This window comes from Falco peregrinus, chromosome 6, assembly GCF_023634155.1.
Source record: "Falco peregrinus isolate bFalPer1 chromosome 6, bFalPer1.pri, whole genome shotgun sequence".
Classification (NCBI taxonomy): domain Eukaryota; kingdom Metazoa; phylum Chordata; class Aves; order Falconiformes; family Falconidae; genus Falco; species Falco peregrinus.
In genome coordinates, this window is record NC_073726.1 from 17,924,931 (window position 1) to 17,943,560 (window position 18,630).

An 18,630-nucleotide genomic window follows, 5' to 3' on the forward strand; every position below is an offset into this window, starting at 1 on the left:
AATTGTGATTTCCAGCATTAATAGCAATGAATATCAGTTTAGAAAAATGGAATTGTGAGGTGAAACTAAGCAGAAAAGAAACAACAATACATCAAAAAGATCTTGGTGTGAGACACTGATTTGTAACAACGAACTGAGATATAGACTGGTATTACTGAACTGTAAGTGCAGCCCCATAGTTTAGGGAGAACAGTGCACAGCAGATAAGGCTAAAGGCTTATATCTGCTACAAGCAAACTCATGAGGTTGGGGAATTTAAACCATTATGATTAGGTAAAAAAAATCCCACTGGAATCACAGTTAACTAATATTTAATATACTCCTGATACTTAAGTGACAGTTCCTGTAGAGCCTCTTGCAGAGTCAGAATTCTGCTGTGCCAGAGACTTTACTTCCACAAAGTATTTTAAAGCATAGTTTTCCCACAAATCAGACACTAAAATTGTGCTCTGTGGTTTTTTCGTTCAACTACTCAGTAATCTAATTTCTGTGTATCTTGTTGCTTCATTGACAGATGACTGATACCTGTATCCAATACTTGGCTGCAGCCTGGCATTATCTCCACTTCTTGGATGTCTCAGGTTGCATTCATCTTACTGACAAAGCACTGAAACATCTTTGGAAATGTTGTAAGCAACTCCAGATTCTCAAGATGCTGTACTGTAGAAATATTACCAAGTAAGAGGATATTTCATAATCTTAATTCAGAGGTGGTTGTAAACCCAAAACCATGAGGTTTTTTTCTTCATTGGCATCATGGTGCCATACTGGGTATCTGGCTTGAGCCATCTTGCTCCTTTTTCTGGGGGGTCTCCACACTGCTGATTTAGGATTCCTGTGGCCTCGTGTGGGTATCTACATATTCTAGTGTCAGCCAGAAGTGAAGAGAAATAGGGACCTCATCTACCTTTATGGCAGACACAATGTCCTCTTAGGGAAGTTTCTGCAGACACAGGATATCATCTCAAGGGCACATGGGAACCTGAGGAAGAAAACCCGACTGGGCCTAAAGCTCTCAGCCATTGTACTTGAGCTCACTCCAAGGGTTTCTGGCAGCCTGTTTCCTAATCACTGAATGTCCGTATATGGCAGAAGTAGATGGGGGTCTGTGCTCAAAATGCAGCATGGTTACAGCAGGTAAGTCGAGGTATCTAAGCCTAGTTTCATGAAGTACAATGAAACATACTTGTTAAGTATCTACAATTGGAAAAAACAGGTCATGTAACACAATGTAACTGGTCCCCTGATTCCCTGTGATATTTAAAAGCCAGTCAGTTCTGGTCAGATTTAGAATCGTAGAACCAGAGAATATCTCAAGTTGGAAGCGACCCATGTGGGTCATCAAATCCGACTCCCTGCTCCTTGCAGCACGATCTAAAACTAAACAATATGACTTCGAGCATTGTCCAGATGCTCCTTGAACTCTGACTTGCTTGGTGCCATGACCGCTTTCCTGGGGAGCCTGTTCCAGTGACCAACCACCCTCTCAGTGAAGAACCTTTTCCTGTTGTCCAAACTGAACTTCCACTGACGCAGCTTCATTCCGTTTCCCTGTGTCCTACCACTGCTCACCAGGGAGAGGACATCAGCACCTCCTCCTCCCCTGCCTGCCTTGAGGAAGGTGCAGACTGCCATGAGGGCACCCCTCAGCCTTCTCTTCTCCGAGCTGAACAGACCAAGTGACCTCAGTCGCCCCTCCTGAGTCTGGCCCTCGAGACCTTTCACCTGGTCGCCCTCCTCTGGACATGCTCTAATAGTTTGATGTCCTTATACTGACACTGGGTGCCCAAAACTGCACCCAGTACTCGAGGCGGGGCCACACCAGTGCAGCAGAGTGGGACAGTCACCCTTGACCAGCCGGCTGTGCTGTGCTTGATGCCGCCCAGGACACAGCTGGCCCTTTTGGCTGCCAGGGCACGCTGCTGACTCATAGTCAACTTGCCACCCACCCAGACCCCTGCATCGCTTTCTGCAGGGCTGCTTTGCAGCCTCTCGTTCCCCAATTTGTATGTATAGCCAGGATTACCCCAATCCCAGTGGAGAACTAGCCCTTGCTCTTGTTCAGCTTTATACAGCTGGTGATTACCCAGCTCTCTAGTCTATCCAGATCTCTCTGAAGGCCTCTCTACCCTCAAAGGAGTCCTTTGCGTTCCTCCTAGTTTAGTATAATCAGCACACTTACTTGATGTACATTCGATCCCTGTGTCCAGATCATTTACACTAACATTAAAAAGCACTGGCCCTAAAACTAAGCCCTGGGGAACCCCACTGGTGATCGGCCACTGGCCTGATGTAACCCTACTTACTATTACTCTTTCAGCCTAACCTGTCACCCAGTTGCTCACCCAGTGTATTATGGACTTGTCTAGCTGTGTGCTGGACAGTTTATCCAGAAGAATGCTGTTAGAGACAGTATCAAAAGCTTTGCTAAAATCCAAAACCACCACGTCCATGGGCTTGCCTTGGTCAGCTAGATGGGTGACCTTGTCATAAAAGGAAATTAAGTTGGTTAAGCAGGACTTTCCCCTCATGAACCCGTGCTGGCTATGACCAATGACTGCATTGCCTCTCAACCGTTTTTCCATTAAACTCCCAGAATAACCTCCATAATTTTACCAGGCACAAAAGTGAGACTGATAGGGCTGTAATTACCAGCGTCTTCCTTCTTACCATTCTTGAAAACTGGGAGAGCTGAGCGTAGAGCTGAGCTTTCAGCTGTGAGTCTCAAAGATGCAGCTTCAATGTCCATCACCCTTCCATGGGGGTTAAGAGCATCACAGACCAGGTGCCGTACACCTAGCACTGTACAGTGCTCAGACACGCCAAAGGGACGGAAAGTGGAAAAGAACTAAAGTTTAAGCATGGTTGATATAGCCGAGTATAAAACTTGATCAAACATTGTGAGAGTACGAAATATATAATACTATCTTACATAGAGAGTATCCATACTAGGAGCGCTCTAACCCCACTCTAACAGGACTGCTGTAGACAGCGCACTCCCTGCTAAACCATTCCAGGGTTTAATAGTCACTTTAGAGACCACAAGACCAATGCAAATGCTTAATAACTTAAAAGATATTTCCAGCGTGCTTCATGCTTTCCAGACCCTCCTTGGTGTATTTCCTTCTGTCTCACCGCAAACAATTCTGCTGTCATTACTTTTCTTTACTTCTCTCTGACTTAGTTTTCTTAATGTCGTCTCAGAACTTCCTTCTTAACAACTCTACTTCTAATTAAATTACTTGTTAGATACAGCACATGTTCTGAATGGTATGCAAGAGTAGTAACTGAAAAAATCACTGTAAATGAATACACTGTTCATTCTGAAAAAAGATATTTCAAATACATTTAATCTCCTTATAACTTCCTGATTTAGTTTTTCTCCTATTAAGCCTCAAGGGATTTTCTTTTACTCCCGGATTACTGTTGTTGGCTTGCTTTTTCTATGACTTCATATCTTTGTTTAGAGCAATAAACAGTGCGTCATCCCTTTCAGGCTCTGGTTCCTTATACATCTTCCCATAGAGGTGTGGTGTAGCAGGAACATAAATTTGTGCAAGTTCCAATTTATGCTGGGTGAGCCATCATCAAAGAGCTGACATGACTTCTCAGAAAACTGTGTTATTGTAGCCTTTGCAGGATGAGCCACGATTATGCCTCTGCCTCAGTCCCATATTCTGTGGGTTCTCCAAAACGTCTTGATTAATCTTTCCTGACTCAGCCAAAGAATTTCCCAACCAGTTATTTTTACTGTAAGGGAAGCCCTGGAGAGTTATAGAGCTTTGCAAAACAAAAAAGCAACCATGAGACACACATCTCCACCCAGTGTTATCTTTGCCCTTTTTGTGATTTTTAGAACTAGGCAAACTTTGCTGATTTCACATTCTTGAGCCTGATCTTCTGGTGTGTGACAGTGGATGGTTCTTTTCTGTGCCAGCCTCAGTCTCTAACCCTTTGCACAATATGTTCAATGATAGGAAACTCCTACCCCGTGCCATTTGAGCCCAGGACAAAAACTCATCAGGTGGATAGATCACATAGAATAATTCAGCACTGAAGATTTTTTGCCTGTTCCTTCCAACAGGTCTGAAGAGCCTCCCTAGACCTAGGCAGGCTGCAGAACAGACTGACCACATCATGATCGGAGTGGCTTTTCAATCAGACTCTAAAATTGTCATTAGATGGAATGATATGAAGAAAATAAAAAGGAGGTCACAGCTAGATTCAGATATATTCCACGTCCTGTATGTGTCAGTTTAGAAAAAATCTATTTTTACTGTAGTTCAAGGCCAGTGTTGCAAAGATGATATAAAATTTATCTTCTGCCAATAACTAGATCAAAAGCATGGTAAAATATGGCAGTAATTCTGCAGTTAGTCATCTTGCAGTAGCTTTTCAAGGACATCAGAAGCAATGACAGTACTGTCACTAATATGTCCCAATAGAGTTTTATAAAACTATGTATTTCATTCACAACCTGTAGTAATAAGCAACAGACTGTCAGAAAAATGAATAATAGGGCCTCATTCTCTGTTGTTGGAGTAACTCTTAAAAACTTATTCAAGTTCTTAGATTTTCACAGAACAAAGAGGAAAAGGCTGGTTTCAAGTGTAATTTATGTTCTGCAGGTGTGAAACCTGCATTTCAAAGATATTTCACTCCCTGGTTAAGGAGATAGAAGAGGACAGCTATGTAAAAATCAGATTAATCTGCTAAAGACTAAACATGCTTGTGGCTTAGGTTCTAAATAAGCAACAGAAGAAAGAGGGTTTTCGTTTAAAGTTGCCCTGCAAAATCTGTAAATCACATGTACTTCATTTTGCCAAAGGAATTCCCCATTATTTTTTAAACACTAACCAGTCCTAGCAGACATCTCTTAATAGACTGAGCCTTGCAAATATTGAGGCATATCTCTTGTATTGTGTCACAGTCTTTTTCAAAGTTTTATTTTTGCCGTTTCGTTAGATTAAAATAGAAAACATATGGAGCCACAAAGTTCTTCAAGTTTCAGCCCGATGCAGCTTCATAGGAAACAGTTACGAGCATGAATTGTCCATTCTTTCCAGTATCAGGTAGATTCAAGGTTGTATTTACCAGCATGCTAGCCTGGTTCCAGGTTTATTAAATGTTAGAAGAAAAAAGGGTCTGTGGCCTGATATGCTGCTGTACATTCTGTACCCAGAGGCTAATGACCTTTCAGTTAATCTTGTTTCTACACGCCATAAAGAATCATGGATAATCTGCCTGTGGGAGTATATGATGCTGGTACAATTTATTTCTTCTACTAGAGGAAAAGAAAGCTAACTAACTGCTTTTTAAAATGTGGCTTCTGTAGGAAAAGGCTGTGTCAGTTGTGATTCACTTGGGCCTAATCCTACAAGAAATAACACACTGGCATCTTTAGAGAAACACTTCTCTTCCCTGTAAAACACTCTCCTTAAACTTCAAAACACAAATACTATTTAAAGTTGGCTGTGGTGATGAGAAAGGTGTGGTGCTCCATAAACATTTTTGGGTGCAAAATGAGAAAGGAAATCTGCCGTTGCCTTGAGAAGCCAGCCAGCCTTGTGCTTTCACCAAACTGCATCTCGGCTGTAAGGCTGGTTCTTTGAGAGCAAAATTAAATGCTTCCTTCTTTCTTGTCTGCACTAATGTGAAACTAGTTACATTTCTTTTAAATTAGTGACTACTCTGTTACCAAGTGACTCATCGACAATTACAATTCTTGCCTTTGACATGGAAATTACATTGGGTCTGTATAGTTTTAATACATTTGACATTTGGAGGACATTCTGATTTGGTTTTGTTGTTGTGTTTTATGATGGTTGCTGTTGGTTAGAAAGGAGATTGCAAGAACTCCGTTTTCTTCTTAGGTATTATCCAAATATTCAGGTCTCAAGGCAGGAAGGATGTGGGAGTCCAAGACACATGTAATCAGAAATGAAGACAACCTACACATGATTTGGTAAAGGACTAAGAAGAAATACTCTTTTCTCTTGAAGAAGCAACAAAAATACCATAGTACTGCCTTCTCACTAACAGCAAATCGCTCTTCAGAAGTGACACAGAAGCTCCTGGAGTGCCATGTTTCAGCCATCATGTGCACTTGAACTGGATACCATAAAATCAAACAACTACTGTAGCTGCCGCAGACCTCAGAACACTGCAGGTTTCATGTAGTCTTATCACTTTTTGTAACCTGGAGCATGCTTGCAGGATGCTTTCTGCTTTTCACATTAGCTGCCTGCCTCCGCTTGCCTCTTTGCCTTAATTTCTCCTGCGTTTGCACTATAAACAGTTCTCCCCTGTTTAAGTTTTTATTTTCCATTACTTTTTATTCTTGATTGGTTTTTCTAACCTCATCTCAAAAAGTCCTTTTCAAAACCTCTGCTTTTTATTATGATAGATCCAGTCAGACATTTCTGAATTTTGGAATGGCTCAGGATTCAGACTGTGATACAGAACTGCATTTCCTAGCTACCCCCTCTTAGTACAAGGGATTGAAACTTTGGGTAAGGATTCAACTATATATTCCAGTGCTGCTAAAGCCATGTGTTTGGGCCAGTACTTCTGTCTGACTTACACCAAGAGATAGTTGCTTTGCCAAAGATAATTGTAATTATTTGCTGAATTTTTTTTATTCATCAGTGTGCTCCTTTAAGACACTATATGAATAAATATGCAGGCTCTGCCATAGTACAGTATATCTGAAATAAATGATCTGTTTTGCCATGTGTTCATGATTAATGAATGGCTGTTTCTGGCAAACTAATCAACTGTAGCTCCAGGCATGGGACAGCGTAAGTTTCCAAAAAAATAGTAACAGCTCCCCTTATACATGCTTCAGACAGCCACCATACATTGGAGTTTCCATGAAAAACAGGAATTTGGACTTGGATGAGTTGACTTTTATTTTACAGCTTAGAGCTTATAGCTCATATAAATTGTGCACACATTCCTCAATGCACAGGCCTCCCTAATATAAAAACAGATACAGCCTTGTGCTCATGTGGTTCATACAAGTGTGTCAGTGTTAGATTTTAAAAATAAGGATCCCGCAGCGGTTGAAAAGAACCCCTCCTTGCTTCACTAATTTTGTCCCTTTTCCACCCCTCCCTGCTTCGGTGGTGCAGGCATTACAGCTGTGCATGTCTTGCCTCTTTTGTAACCGTCTTCAGCATTTTCACTTTTTTGGGGAAAAAATATCATAGTATTACTGGCAGTTCACAGACCACTTGTGATTTTTTTCTAGTATTGTCCAGACGCCATATAATATATTGGTACAGAGCTTAGGAAACTGGCCAGCAGGGAGAAAGGCTACCTTGCTGCAGCTCCAACACACTAGATCAGGTTGAATCTCCTGCAGAGGACGGGAGATGTAGAGACCTGGCTCTTCCCCAACGAGCACATGAGTACGTTCGGCCCGGGGGAGCTTTCTGGAGTGCAAGAGCCAGAAATGGGGGGAGGCTGGGGGAGGCGGGTGCTCTACACAGCCGGGAGCGGGCTGCCAGCCAAGTCACAGAAGCGATGGAAATAAAGAAATATTCAGAAGACTGAAAGTGGTGGGTTGAGTTTTTTCGGCTCAGGAAGGCAAAGGTACTGCCTGAAAAGGAGGGAGAGGAGAGAGTTGCTCTTCAAGTTCTTGTTTGGGTGTTTCACTCAGCAGGCCTGATTTTCTCCTATTTCTGCGTCATCTTGCTGCAGTTCTTTGGTTTTGTGTTGAATGCTGCAAAGGGGTAGCACCACAAAATGTTGAGGGAGATCAGAGGGGTCATGGGTGTTTTTGGACATCAAAAGTAATTCTCTTCAGGTTCAGCTGTTGCAGAAGCTGCAAAAGAGCCTCCGGGCGAGCTCAGGGCCAGTGTGGGTAACAGTACGGCTCCGTAACACTGCCCGTTGCATATTCAATTAGGGTTTAGAAACAATACACCTTAAAAAGAGGTGGGTGACAGAAGATAACTACAAGTGGAGAGGTTAGCTGAAAAGAAAGCAGAAGGTCAACCAGGAGAGGGTAAAAATACTTGGAAGCACCACAGAGACTGTTGAAGAAAAATGATAGGGAGCTGCACGGTTACTAGAGCATTCCTATACAGCTGTGAAAAACCATTCTGGAGACTCTGTGATACCTTTTGATATAACTGGTCCTTGTTTGGTGTCATTCTCTTCAAAACACGGCATGATTATTCCAATGGCATCACCCACTTAGTCCCAAAGATCCATGCTTTTGGCTCCCCAGTCCAGACAGACATGGACACGCTAGAGCAAGGGCCGATGAGGGCCACCAAGAACATTAAAGGCCTGGAGCACATGATGTGTAAAGGGAGGCTGAGCAAATTGCTTTGCTCAGTCACAAGGAGAGGTGGCTTGGGCTGGAGACCTTACTGCCATCGTAGAACTCTGCCCAGAGGATACAGAAGACACGGCCAGTCTGTTCTCCAGGGTGCACTGACTGGACAAGTGGCGTATGTGGAGTTTGGATTACATTCAAGGAAACTTTTTTTTTTTTTTTTAATCAGGAGGCTGGTCAAACACTTGAACAGGATCCCAGAGAGGCTGTGCAACTTGCATCCCTAGGAGATACTCAGAACTCAGCTGGCAAAGCCATGACCCGCCTGGTCTAGTTGGATCCATTTAGGGCAAGACCAGCATTAAACAGGCTCCAGAGGCCTCTTCCAATCCAGTCTATTCTGTGACTCTGTGGCCTAACCAATTATCTTATTTTTTAGTTTCCACAACACCTCTTATAATATTAATAGCTTCAGTTAAATATGAACTTTTGCTCATTGAACAGCTTTTAGCATTCTTTGTAGAAACAGCCTCTGCAAAATATTTTTACTTTTGTCTTTTTTTTTTAAACTCTTGTTGCAGACAAACTGTCTTGAAATATACAGCCAAACTGGAGAAACAAGAACATAACGATGCTGACCCTCCTTCCTGGCTTGGATATGACCGGGATGGGATGGTAACGTACTCACCTTCACAAAGAAACACCCATCAGAGCCTGAATAAACAAATTCTTCCAAATGAAAAATAAATAAATAGTGCACCATCATCTACAGTTCAAGGGTTTTCCACTGGAGCATAAAAAGAACACTATACTGTTTTTCTTAAAAAACTAATCATACTTTAATAAAAGGGAATTTGTTGAATTAGCAAGGAAGCATTGCAAATCTTTCTCGCAGGAGTGTGCGTATGCCTTCAAGCAAGACAGCTGCGCTGAAACAACATTGCTGACTTTCAGATGTTCATTCAAGCTGTCTTCATTTCTCAATAACGAGAAGTTTTTGCAGTCCTGTGCAGAGTAAGCAATAAATAAATGTGTGTGTGTGTGTGTTCAGGGTTCTTGTTTACCATGAAGATCCTCTCCAGGACTTAAAACACCCTGACTCCCCACAGAACTTTGCACTTGACATGGTCGGTACTCACTCATCCAGTAGTGTGTTCTTGAGCAGTGAAGGACAGTGAATAGGCCCTGACTACCAGTTCCGTAATACATAACTACACACGCACATTTAAGCACAGTTCTCTACTTCTCAACAGTCACTTGCACACCCAGAGCGCAAATTCTCATAAAAGCCTCTCAGGCTGAGCTCACCTCTCTGAGCGAGCTGATGCTTACATTTGCAGATCTGAACTGTGGGCTGGCTGGCAGCTAATGGACTCAGGAAAATCAAATAAAAAGGAGCACAGATGAGAAAAGTGTTAAAGGATAAATCTTCTCCAGTTACAAGAACATGTCTTCTCATCAAATGGACTGGAAAAAAAGCACACATGGGATTTGCCATTCAAATCCTAATTACTGATAACCTAGTAATCTTTCCTTGTCTGGAGAAAAATATAAAGTTTCACCTCATTGTAATAGAACAAGACATTACTCAAATGCTTTTGGAGAAACTCCCAAAGATTTGTCTTTCTTCAGCTCATTCTTGACCTTTATATTGAAGTTCTAGCTGGTCTCAACATTTATTAGCTTGGAAAGAATACAATCAGACTGGCTTTAGTGGTAGCATGATTTTTCTGACAGCTTATTTAAACTTCTTTAAGCTAGAAACTAACAATTCTAATGTTTAATTACACCTAGATTTAAAATATGAATGCCTTAGGTTGCTTGCTTTTGAACACAGAAGAAATAACATGTTTTCTTTCTATGTTCTCCCTTAAATTGCTAATGCAGCAGTCCCCAAAAGCACAACCTTAATCACAGAGGCTGACAGGCTTTGTATGCCAGGTGAATAACGGAACCATTAAACTGACTCGATTTTGTGAACTATCCACTACACTGCTTTTATTTTTCAATGCAGTTTGAATTTAGAAGTGCTTCTTTCACTTCATCTACAGCAGTGCACGGGAATCGTTAGTTTCAAAGTTTTTTCAGGTAATCTAAAACCATTACACATTTATTAATTTTGTATCTTTAAAAAGTATAATAATAATATCAAATAATAACTACTAATATATTGCTTTTAGTAACAATATTAGTAATGTTTTATATATTAGTGTTTACATTAAAAATACATATAGTTTGCCATATACATCAGTGCCCACCTCATCCAAACAAACAGTACACACAATGGCAAACAACGTGGAGTTTTTAACCACCCTGAATTACAGTAAAAATGCTGCCCTTGATTATTGAAGTCCATTAGCCAGGGGCAATTACACCTCTTGCAAAATCCTGTAAGGAGAAGTTCATCCCGTAATGTACCAATATGATGTAAAGTACAAACATACGTATGCACAACTTAAAACCTGAGCTGACGCTGAACTCTTCTTTGCTATGCTCCATCCACTCAGTTGGCAAGAATCCTTACATTTCAATTTTAAAGACAAATTCCAGTACTACTTTTATAAAGTGCCACCTATACGTATGGAAAGGCTTTTAAACCTCCCTTTACTGTGTGTTTGTATTATGGTAACACAATAATCCTCCACAAAAGCCACGTATACCCTTGTACAGGGCACACGTACTTCCCTCACCGCACTCCTCTGCCTCTCTGCCTCCAAGAGCGTACAGCCCTTACCGTCCTGCCATGCAAGGCTGACAGGAAGGCGCTGGAAATGTAGCAAACAGGTGACAGATCTCGGTTCTTAGGCCAATACTCCCATTCTTTGGCAGCTTTTACCTTAGGGGAATGTTCATGTGGACTCATCTGAAGTTCAGTTGGGAGAGTGTTCCTCCTTGGTATCAGCCAGATCTGCACTTACCAGTATTATTTTAAAAGCTTTTCTTTGCAGACGAACAGTGGTAGACATAGCGAGAGTTCTTATTCCTATCCACAAACAAGTGGTTCAGGCTGGCACAAAGCAAGTTCTGTCATTTCTGTCATGTAAGTACCCACTTCACTTACACACAGAGTACCCGTTGACAAGACAGAAAGTGCTTAGAGGTCAAATGCCAAATGAGAAGACTAAATGAGAACTACAGTTCTGAAAGTGGCTTTATCCTATCCATGATACAAATAATTTGAAGAAAATTTTCTGCATTTTGCATGAACTAGTATAATTCCCACATTGCTAAGAAATTTAATTTTAAAATATAAACCAGCTTGCACAGCGTGCCATCTTGGAAGTAGATTTTTGTGTTTTCAAATATGAGAGGTTGAAAATGCTTTTATTTTAAAATATGACCCCAACTTTTGTTTGAAAGTTACCAGCTTTTAAACCGACATGGTAAGTGTGTCAGGTTATGTATGATGAGTATGTGTATCTGAATATTGTCATTCCTAAAAGGCACTGAAAATAAACCTGGCCTGTTAAACACTGGCCACTGTCACAGGCAAATCTTGGGCCAAAATGCCCTTTTAAAATATTGTTTCTCTCATATTAAGAATATACATTCAACTTTCATAATTTTACAGAAATGTTCCTTTACAATTTCCTTATTTAATCTCTTTGGCCTATTTCACCTTTAACAATTCTTCAGCTTCACAGACTGGATCCAGCTTTGGCTTTTAAGATACACCTTGCCATGTTGTGTGTCAGCCTTTATCCATTTGTCTGTTTCATTCCTTTGATTCATGTGACCTGGAAAAGAGTGTTCCGTTTAGGTTAGACACACAGCAAACATACCATCCTCACATTGCCATTTCTTTCAAGCTCCCTAGAAATGCTTCTAAGACTTATTTTTAAGACAGCTTCTGACATTTTATTCTCAATACAATTTTTTGAGTTAATCTCATGTCCCATAACACGTTATTACAATAAAGTTGTGGGTTTTGTAATATAGTACTGCAGATTTTATTATGGACTAGGAAATACCCCTCCGGGCACCCCCTGCCCCGGCCCGGGGTCCCCCCCGCTGCGATCTGTCCCCCCGGGGGTGCCGCCGCCGTGGCTGAGGGCTCGGCCTTGCCCAGCGGCGGGGCCGCCTTGGAGCCGGCTGGCACGGGCTGGCGGGCAGGGGGGGCTGCGGGCACCTGCGCACAGCAGCCGCCCCGCCGCCGCCGCACACGCCTGGCGCACCAACACTGTGCATAGATTTGCATTAGCCGCTACTCTGGTTAAGTAATTTGAAAAAAGTTTTCATGTTTACTGTAAACACAGAAGACACATGGTATGACCTGGTTTTCCAGGTGAGCAGACACGCTGCTATTGCTGCTTTCTTACAATGATGGCCTAAGCAGAAACCCAGAGCAACCAGAACCTGCCCTGCCCGTCTGCTTCCATGTTTCACAGGAACTCTGTATCCAGCATGGCCACACTCTGAAAAGCGCAGTGTGTAACAGACGGGAGAAAGGTCGATCTACCCTCTTTGTACAATTAAGAAAATGAGGCCAAGAGAGAGAAAGTGACCTTCCAAATCTCTACAGATTTATGACCAAAGCGGGAATAAAACTAGGATCTTTTAAGTCCCAAATCAAGTGCCTTTATCGCAAGATCAACCTTCACTTTGGTTTATCTTTACAAAACATCTTTTATTATTATTTAATGTTTGTGTGACTAAGTGAATTCTAAGTTTAGAACTTAATTTGAGCCTGGAATAGCATAAAGGATGGCAGGGAAGCAGATTCTGAAGAAACTTTGCAACATGCTCTGCTCTGACCTGTAACACAGCTGAGGTTAAATTCTGGCCACATCAAAAACAGTGGCGAAACTCCAACTGACATCACTGCATTGGTTTCCACAACTCAAACCTACGTGCCAGGATGTTTCAGTAGTGTTTCAGTGCCTCGGTACTTTTAAGTGGGATTAATTTAAGGTTACGGGCCAAACCCACATGAACTCACCAGCAGGCTGAGGTACCATATAGAAATATAGGATTTTCAGAGGAGTCCAACAGTGACAGAGTTCTCCCCCTGAATGAAGAGGTATTTCAGTGTCCTTTGCTACCAGACTACAGCTCGCCTTTGAGGATCTCCATGTGGATGTCCGAGTAAAATTTCTTCACTCCCGACTGAGACTGCTGCTGCCTGGAGCGATCACACTCAGTCTTAATATCATTCCTACTGTCAGGCGGAATCCACAGTTCTACTCCCCATCTAATTATGCACTTAAATCTATGATGATCATCACAGAGTTGGACAAATGTGTTGTACGTAGAATCTGTTAAAATCTGAAACTTCAGTTCCTCAGAAAGCTTTCCTGAATCACTGATCTGCAACGGTATTGTACCAGAGAATAAAGAACAGAAATGAAAACAAAGCCTGTCTTTTAAGTAGAGGTAGCCCTTAGAACAACAGATCAGTCTGAATTTTGAATAGGAAATAGCCTCCAGGGGTCAAAAAAATGAACTAACAAGAAGTGTAAAGGAAAATTTCAGTTGATCCCTTAACAGAGTTGTAGAACACTGAAAATACAGCTTTTTTTTTTTTTTTCCCTAAAGAGAGAGGACACAATAGGGAAGCGATGTATTTCCAGAAAGTGCATATTGAAGTGCTTGGTCCAAGTTCCCCTCTCATGTTTTTGTCACTATGGCTTGTACTTCTGTACAAGGAACAAACGCTGAAGCACAAAATCAGCCCTGTAAACAAAGTTTCATGCACCACTTACACCCTGCTGTACTTTTGCTGAAAAGTTACGAGTTCTGAAGAAATGCAGACATCAAGTTAACAAGAGCTGTTTTAAAGCTCAGTTGTTGTCTGAACTCTGTTTCTCATTTTGCATTTGCTATGTGAACTTCGAAAAATGTTTTGTTCCTTATGCCTCTTTTGGAGATTTGCCTGTGAAGAGAATGCGGAAAATATCAAACCGCCTGCAGGAAAGTGAGTGTCAAATTCCCCTCCCTAGGGATGAAGATCTTCCAACTCAAAATTTTAAGGTTATTAAGCCTATCACCAGTAGCAGGTTCAAACCAAGCTTAAGATACTTAAATAGCTTTTTGTGTATGAGGTGCAAATCAAGCAACAAGGTTTAGTTGGAGACCTTCTGATGTACTCACTGCCTGTACTCTGAATACTGTGGGAACATCAGTGGATTTTGAGGATGACTTTGCTAGCATGATTAAATCATAAAAGCCGCCAGCCTGCTGGATTGAGAACGGGGGGTAGGGTGGGTGGAAAAAGGATTTCATTTCAAAACCCACCAGTCAAGATGGCATGAGAGAAGACAGATGCACTGGTATATGCTGCATGGCCACCTTTTCGGTATAACGCCCAGGAAAAAGGTTTGGGTTTTTTTCATGTGTGGTATTCTAAAGGCAGAGCACACCTTTGCAGAACTTCACACAGTCAAGTACTGACTGTTTATTCACCTGCCTTCCTGGAGACTGGAGAGGTTAGAGCTCTATATTTGTATCATAAAACACAAAGTGGCATATTTTAGATGTTGTTCACTGGGTTAGGACATTGGTCTATCTCAAAAAGGTTGTGAACAGCTTGAGTTAAATGCAAGCTGAAATCAATAAAAATCTGTAGGATAGCATCTCATCTAACGTGTTTTATAAAAAGTTGGATGAACTTTCTCTTTGACTTGAAGGAATGTAATCTTTTCCAGATACAACCTGGGCCTTTGTTTGCCTTTTTTTTTTTTTGTTTAGTTTGGTTTGGGTTTTTGTTAAGATACTGCTTAAGGATCGAGATTTCACAGAGGGACAGTGTTTAGAGGGACACCATAAAACAAAGCTCTTCCCACTCAATTCTAGTGGCAAACAGTCAATAAAAATTGCTTCTAGGAAAGAAGAAGAGTTTTGAAGAAGTGCCTTGAGAACAGAGAAAACCAGGAGGGACGCAGCAGTGGATAGTGTTACTCCTGGGATCAGAACCGTAACTCTGAATGCAACAGACCAAGTCAGCTGCACAGTGGGAGGAAGAGGGCTACACTTGCACAGCTGTTAAGTTTCAGCAGACTGACATAACACAAGCTCTTTCAGTTACTTCCCTTTTAAAGGCAAGCTGCTTGCCTCACATTATTCACTGCCCATTCAGCTGTGTTTGTATTTAACCCTGGAACTCCATGCAGCTAAAAACATAGACATTACCTTAATGTAAACAATATAGAATTTCTGATAATGTGAGCAGTTAAACACATCCGTAAAGCTTTGTGTGTGGTATACGAGACTCATGCGGTCAGCTCCCGCCTTGCACCCTGGCTCTGAAGCAATCCTAAAGGGTAAGTCCACAGCACTTCATAGGCCACTCTCCCAGCACTACTGTATGAGGAGCCATTGTGTGAGCAGTGAGAAAGAAGTTATTCCTGAAGGTAGGAAACATCTGTCTAAATCCCCTATGTTCCACAGTGGAATCCAGATCTAACCTCAGGCAGATGGGAAAGTCTTACTATTTCAGCACAAGCCCGAGTGAATGATCATTGTAAGGAGAAAGGTGCTTCTCACTACAATCTACCTGGAGAACCAGACAGGGTGGAAACACTTTAAGTATTTAGTTATAAAGAAAAATCCAGAAAAATCAGAAATACCGGTGATATCAATGTCCATCTTTTCAAGGGGATCTGATCAGCCAAGCTGACTCTCTCCAGAGGCACATACAGAGGAAGGGCACCTAAGGAGTCCCTAGCGATCAAAAGAATAATTGGGTGCTGGATCAACCCATAAGGTAGAGGCAACATATACCTGGAAACTTTCAGGGGAGGAAAAAGGTTAGAGAAGACAACAGGGGATTCCTCTCCATACCCAGGATAGACACCCGAGGGAAGGCGTAAGTTAACATGGAAGAGAGTGCCCTGTTACCCATGTGCATACCCAGAAGGCATGGCTCAGAGGAACACCGTTCAGGTGTGGCTCTGCAAAGCTCTGGTGCTGCCAATGGGGTGGGATTAGCACCAAAAGCTAAAAATCCTGTTAACTGCTGCAATTGTTGTCACGCTGGATGACATAAGGAGCCGGTATGTCTCAACTTGGGGGAGAACACTAATTCCCAAAGAGTATGTTCTTTGTAAAAGGGCAGACAAATACAAAGAGGTTGGTTCGCCAACTTGAGAAAGTAAGAGCAGGGAGACACAGTTACCTACAAACCCAAACATCCACAGCCTCTGAGTAGCACCTGTGACACTGTGGGACTTTTACCAAGGAAACTCACACAAGTGCCAAAAAACAGATGGAGTAAGTGACTGCCAAAGTTAAAAGCTCGCTTGGCACCAAGCAGATGGATGGCATCAGGTCAAAGGTTGCTGCCGGAGATGAACTTGGCACTAGAACTGGGGCCAGGGATGGAGAAAGATCTGGAATCAGATGAGTCCCTGGCACCACTCTTGAGATGGAAGATTTACACTGTTTAAGAAAGGGGGTTGTATTCCAGACAATTAAATTTGGAAATTGACACCATCAGCTCCAAGGATCCAAAGAAAGTCTCTGGATGACTGCAAGACTCGTTCCAGCGAGCTTACAGTTGTCAACACGCAAGCTGGCAACGACAGTGGGTAGAAACGTGCCCACTGGCTGCATTCGTTTACTCCCCACATTTATCCACCCACATGCCTCATAACCTGCCGCTGAGTTACTATGGAGTGGGTGGGAGCAGCTGGTCACGTGAGCTTCAGAGAAGAGAAAAGAGGGCTGAAAGCAACCTCCTGAGGATGCACTGCATTTAACCTGACACGCTCACCCAGCCTGTTCTTTGCAACCTGCAGTGCTGACAGTCCTACGGCCTCACCAGACAAGTGCTTACTACCAGAAAGTTTATCTTGCTGTTTAGCTATGTTTTCTTTACTGTAACGTCAAATCATAATTTCTAGCCCTATCATCTGTGGACAAAGAACAACATATTTCTTTCATCTCTGCAACAATTTCTTACATACTGGAAAAATGTACCTTATCTCAGCCTTCTCTTCTTTAGACAGAAACAACACTATTTTTAGTCTTCCCTCATGAATCATGTTTTTAGGCCTCTGATCATGTGTTCTCCTTTGTCTCTAACAGTTGTCCATATCCTTTTCTGAAGTGCAGTACTCAAAATTGGACACATTCCAGCAAAGTATTACTAATGCCATGTAAAGCCAACGGATTATTTTGAGTTTTGCAGAACAGTTGTGTTAATACACTATATTTTTTTCAACTGTGTAACAATTGTTTTCCCATTTACTGATGTTTTTATTGAAATATTCCTCCTCTTGGGACCACACAGGTAGTTATTCCTACCTTCACATTTTGAACTTAAAATAATTTATTGGAAAAATGGCCTAAAAAGCTCGTAAATCAAGATTATATGACAGTCTAAGCTCATTCTCTGCTTAAATATTTGCAACTTCCTTCCTCTTACCATATGTAGTACCGGATACAGTTAATGATCTCTACGGGCTTCTTAGATCAGCTGATTTAAGAATACAGGCAGACCTGGAGACACGGGGAAGGCAGAGACATCGAGCAGCAAGGGCTGCCCTCTGCCAGGGAAAGGAAAAGAATGCCTTGACATGATTACAATCAGAAATCACTGGAGTTATTCAAGCACTCTCAAACTAGAGTCTCTAACAAACACTTTCATAGATGGAAGGTGGACCAGTGGTTAGGACAAACCCCTCTTTTTATAACAGATTTCATTATCCCATACGTACTTCTTCTAACAGTGCCTTCTGATGTCAATGGAAACAGATGCTTTATCCTTGCAAATTACTCTGAAGAGTAAACTCCCCAGTACTGCTCTCTAGTTCCATCCCTTTCTCAGCAAGTGTCCCAGGTTTGCAGCAAAGTGCCTACCTTTTAGAAAAGGGCAAAACACCTTGTCACACTCATCACTCTGCCACCACAGCACTCACTCCAGGCTTTCATCATCTTGCTTTGACAAAAAATCCCACTCTATTTGTTGGCTATCTTGCAAAACCCTGGATATGATGGCTTGTGGGATTGTAACGTACTGACTTCCTCACTCAGTGTGGAAATGGGAGCCATGAAGCAGGGTGACAATGTACATCATAACCACTGGAACAGCAGCAGGGAAGGGTTTCCTTGAGCAGATAACAGACAAGGTGCGCGTTTACCCAAGTCACAGAACTCTACTTTGTCTTCCCACTGACAGCCTCCTCTCTAACATCTCACAATATTCCCAGAAGCAAGTAAAGCCCCCTGAAAGCAACTAGTTCCTGTGTTATCCACATGAGAACTGGCCAGTTTCTGAAAAATCTATTTTTATACTAACCTTTGAGCTCTGAACTGCCTTGCTCTTGCGATACAGAGGGTTTTTTCCACTTGGCAAACCCCCTCTTCTCTATTTTATATTTCTTCAGTTGCAGCAGCAGGACAGC

General features: G+C 42.1%; 2 protein-coding genes across 2 annotated transcripts in view; one reads left to right on the plus strand and one right to left on the minus strand.

Annotated features, from left to right (window-relative positions):
- The window catches only part of FBXL13 (F-box and leucine rich repeat protein 13), an 86,991-nt gene extending 77,699 nt beyond the window's left edge, over positions 1–9,292 (plus strand). Inside the window, 2 exon segments of the mRNA XM_055807671.1 lie at positions 515–678; positions 8,869–9,292. Of these exon segments, the coding sequence (XP_055663646.1) occupies positions 515–678; positions 8,869–9,034 (330 nt within the window). The 3' untranslated portion in view covers positions 9,035–9,292.
- A 962-nt stretch (positions 9,293–10,254) lies between these two features.
- Positions 10,255–18,630, minus strand: part of FAM185A (family with sequence similarity 185 member A) — a 51,119-nt gene continuing 42,743 nt past the window's right edge. Inside the window, exon 9 of the mRNA XM_027795398.2 lies at positions 10,255–12,024. Within this exon, the coding sequence (XP_027651199.2) occupies positions 11,909–12,024 (116 nt within the window). The 3' untranslated portion in view covers positions 10,255–11,908. The remainder of the gene's footprint in view (positions 12,025–18,630) is intronic.